Raw genomic sequence first — 4454 nt, 5'->3', positions numbered from 1 at the left:
ACATATATACAGATGTGTTATTTGGATTCTGTTTGCATTTTGTATATCAGACATTTTTTGGAATACTTCTACTTTTCCCATGTAAATTTATTGCTCTAAATTGATGTCTCTTGTGACTTTGACTGCAATGTTGTAGTTTTTGTACAATTTGACAAGTTAGAAGGCTACTTTGTGTGCGTTCTTTGGTGTATAAGAAGACTTGCCTTTCGAGTAAAACATTTTCCACATTCTGCACATGAATATGGCTTCTCTCCTGTGTGGGTTCTCTGATGTTGAACAAGCCATGATTTGGAAGTAAAACATTTTCCACATTCTGAGCATAAAAATGGCTTCTCTCCAATATGAATTTTTTGATGTTCAGACAGATGTGATCTCTGAGTAAAACATTTTCCACATTCTGAACATGAAAATGGCTTCTCTCCAATATGAATTTTTTGATGTTCAGACAGATGTGATCTCTGAGTAAAACATTTACCACATTCTGAACATGAAAATGGCTTCTCTCCAATATGAATTTTTTGATGTTCAGACAGATGTGATCTCTGAGTAAAATATTTTCCACATTCTGAACATACAAATGGCTTCTCTCCTGTGTGAATTCTCTGATGTCTAACAAGCCGTGATTTAAAAGTAAAACATTTTCCACATTCTGAACATAAAAATGGTTTATCCCCTGTGTGAGTTCTCTGATGTTCAACAAGACTTGATTTAGAAGTAAAACATTTTCCACATACTGAACATGAATATTGCTTCTTCCCTGCACAATCTCTTTGATGTCCAGCACCCCTTTTGTGACTTTTATTTTGCTGAACATCCTGTGATGACTGAGAAGACAGGACCTGTATATAAGGATGAGATGACAGATCTTGGCTGTGAAGGGCTGAGGGTGTATCTGGGATAATGGAATGTTCTTCATATGTATCTTGTGTGATATCATCATCTGCTTTATAATCTGAAGATATAAGATTCTCCTCTGATCTCCTGCTACAAGAATCTGCAGAGAATAACACAGATTTTATTTTTAAGTAAAAAAGAAAAAAAACAACAATAAAAACTTTAACCTCTTAAGGACCCAGGGCGTACATGTACGCCCGACTATCGCGATAGTCCCGATCAGCTAGGATGCGAGCGGAGACCCCCTTACCTCGCTCCGTCACATTCGATCAGCGTTTGATTGCTCCAAGCCTGAGCTACAGGCTTGAGCAAGCAACCCCCTATTATGCTGATCCATGCAAAGTTATGGCTTTGCAGGGATCAGGGGGAAAGATCAGTGTGTGCAGTGTTATAGCCCCCTATGGGATAATAATGATCAGTGTAAGAGATCAGTGTGTGCAGTGTTATAGTCCCCTATAGGATAACAATGATCAGTATAAGAGATCAGTGTGTGCAGTGTTATAGTCTCCTATGGGATAACAATGATCAGTATAAGAGATCAGTGTATGCAGTGTTATAGTCTCCTATGGGATAATAATGATCAGTATAAGAGATCAGTGTGTGCAGTGTTATAGTCTCCTATGGGATAACAATGATCAGTATAAGAGATCAGTGTGTGTAGTGTTATAGTCTCCTATGGGATAACAATGATCAGTATAAGAGATCAGTGTGTGCAGTGTTATAGTCTCCTATGGGATAACAATGATCAGTATAAGAGATCAGTGTGTGCAGTGTTATAGTCTCCTATGGGATAACAATGATCAGTATAAGAGATCAGTGTGTGCAGTGTTATAGTCCCCTATGGGAGCTATAACACTGCAAAAAAAGTGGGAAAAAAAGTTAATAAAGGTCATTTAACCCCTTCCCCAATAAAAGTTTGAATCACCCCCCTTTTCCATAAAAAAAAAAAATATCTAAAAAAAAAAAAGTGTAAATAAAAATAAACATATATGGTATCGCCGCGTGCAGAAATGTCCGAACTATAAAAATGCATCCTTAATTAAACCGCACGGTCAATGGTGTGCGCGCAAAAAAATTCCAAAGTCCAAAATAGCGTATTTTTGGTCACTTTTTATATCATAAAAAAAATGTTTAAAAAGCGATCAAAATGTCAGATCAATGCAAAAATGGAACCGCTAAAAACTTTAGATGACGGTGCAAAAAATGAGCCCTCATACCACTCCGTACGCGGAAAAATAAAAAAAGTTATAGGGGTCAGAAGATGACAATTTTTTACGTATAAATTTTCCTGCATGTAGTTATGATTTTTTCCAGAAGTGCGACAAAATCACCTATATAAGTAGGGGATCATTATAATCGTATGAACCTACAGAATAATGATAAGGTGTCATTTTTACCAAAAAGTGCACTGCGTAGAAATGGAAGCCCCCAAAAGTTACAAAATGAAATATTTTCTTCAATTTTGTCGCACAATTAATTTTTTTTTCTGTTTCGCCGTGGATTTTTTGGTAAAATGACTAATGTCACTGCAAAGTAGAATTGGTGGCGCAAAAAATTAGCCATAATATGGAATTTTATGTGCAAAATTGAAAGAGTTATGATTTTTAGAAGATGATGAGGGAAAAAATGAAAATGCAAAAACAGAAAAACGCTGAGTCCTTAAGGGGTTAAACACTGCACCCATATTTATAGTCTTTTTAGTAGAACATTATAAGTGCAGCATGTGACATCATGGAACCTTCTCCCCGTCCTCCGGATAATAAATAGTTAATGTAGACATAATATAGGGTCTTCAGGTCACATACACCCCACTCCTGGACCCCATCACACTCCCATCCAGCAGCAATGAACAATCCATAGGGCACAAATCAGACGACAGCCGAGGCGGTTCAGAGCCCCCAGCAATACAGAAGTGCTGGGAAATATCCCAAATTAGGGCTGGGCGGTATATACCAGTTCATACCGAATACCGAAATTTTGGGGCTCCACTATATGAATTTTTCCCATACCGCAATACCGGTCGGGCCCCTCCCCCTCGGGAATAAATTATCAGCCCAGAGCTGCGCTGTCCGCACATCGAGGAACTAATCATACGTGACCCGCCAGCACTGTTCTGCTCCCCCCAATGATCACCCCAGCGGGGCACTACTCACATATGTCACCCGCAAGCACTGCCCTCCTCCACTTTGTTGTGGCCGCCGGCGCTGGAACTCTATACTGTACGCCAGTGGTCTCCAACCTGCGGACCTCCAGATGTTGCAAAACTACAACTCCCAGCATGCCCGGACAGCCAACGGCTGTCCGGGCATGCTGGGAGTTGTAGTTTTGCAACAGTTGGAGGTCCGCAGGTTGGAGACCACTGCTGTACGCTGTATCCCTATGCCCGGGCTGCAAAAGATAAAGAAAATAAACTTTAACTTACCTACGTCCGCCTCACGCTGGGGACGGGAACGTCTGAGAGCCATCAGCCTATCACCGACCGCAGCGATGTCCCGCCCCGGCCAGTGATAGGTTAAACTCACTGTCATGTAAGGAGCCGGCTTGGGGGGGAGCAGAACAGCGCTGGCGGGTCACATGATTTGGGGGGGTGAAAGAAATACCGTTTTATACCGCGGAACCGCCATAAGTTATAAAAATACGGTGATCCACATATTTGGTCACAGCGCCAGCTCTATCCCAAATTATTCCTCTAGTCGTCTACATGGAAATCCTGCTGACTATATAAGATGGAGACAACAGGGACAAGAAAAACAACAGCGCAAACAAGGACTTTAACCCTTTAATGACACATGACTTAAATGCACATGACTTTGCGCACCAGGACGTACATTTGTGTCCTATACATGACCGTGAGTATCGGAGCAGAGATTCCACTGATGTCCGCCATTAACCCCTCAGATGCCGTGATTAATACAGGTACAGTGCGGCACTGATTGTGATCTGATTATCAGCGGCACGGAGGCCTTCCAGCAGAATTCTAACTCTGTGCTGCGCTCTGAGGCAGGAGAAGAAGCGCAGTTAGTTTACAGACAGCTCTAACGTCCTAGTGACGCGAGTCGCATGTCATGTGAGCGCCGCGCTCTGAGGCAGGAGAAGAAGCGCAGTTAGTTTACAGACAGCTCTAACGTCGTAGTGATGCAAGTCACATGTCACGTGAGCGCCGCGCTCTGAGGCAGGAGAAGAAGCGCAGTTAGTTTACAGACAGCTCTAACGTCCTAGTGACGCGAGTCACATGTCACGTGAGCGCCGCGCTCTGAGGCAGGAGAAGAAGCGCAGTTAGCTTACAGACAGCTCTAACATCCTAGTGACGCGAGTCACATGTCACGTGAGCGCCGCGCTCTGAGGCAGGAGAAGAAGCGCAGTTAGTTTACAGACAGCTCTAACGTCCTAGTGACGCGAGTCACATGTCACGTGAGCGCCGCGCTCTGAGGCAGGAGAAGAAGCGCAGTTAGTTTACAGACAGCTCTAACGTCCTAGTGACGCGAGTCACATGTCACGTGAGCGCCGCGCTCTGAGGCAGGAGAAGAAGCGCAGTTAGTTTACAGACAGCTCTAACGTCG

At 43.0% G+C, this 4454-nt stretch overlaps 1 protein-coding gene across 1 annotated transcript; it reads right to left on the bottom strand.

The window, feature by feature from the left end:
* On the bottom strand, positions 1 to 949 carry LOC130298165 (gastrula zinc finger protein XlCGF71.1-like; the record flags this gene model as incomplete). The annotated part of the gene is made up of 1 exon (XM_056551078.1): positions 1 to 949. A coding segment is annotated over one exon (785 nt), but the record flags the coding sequence as incomplete, so codon positions are not given.
* Between the last annotated feature and the right edge of the window lie 3505 nt (positions 950 to 4454).

Source organism: Hyla sarda (assembly GCF_029499605.1).
Source record: "Hyla sarda isolate aHylSar1 chromosome 1 unlocalized genomic scaffold, aHylSar1.hap1 SUPER_1_unloc_3, whole genome shotgun sequence".
Classification (NCBI taxonomy): domain Eukaryota; kingdom Metazoa; phylum Chordata; class Amphibia; order Anura; family Hylidae; genus Hyla; species Hyla sarda.
This window is presented reverse-complemented; position numbering and strand designations above follow the sequence as displayed.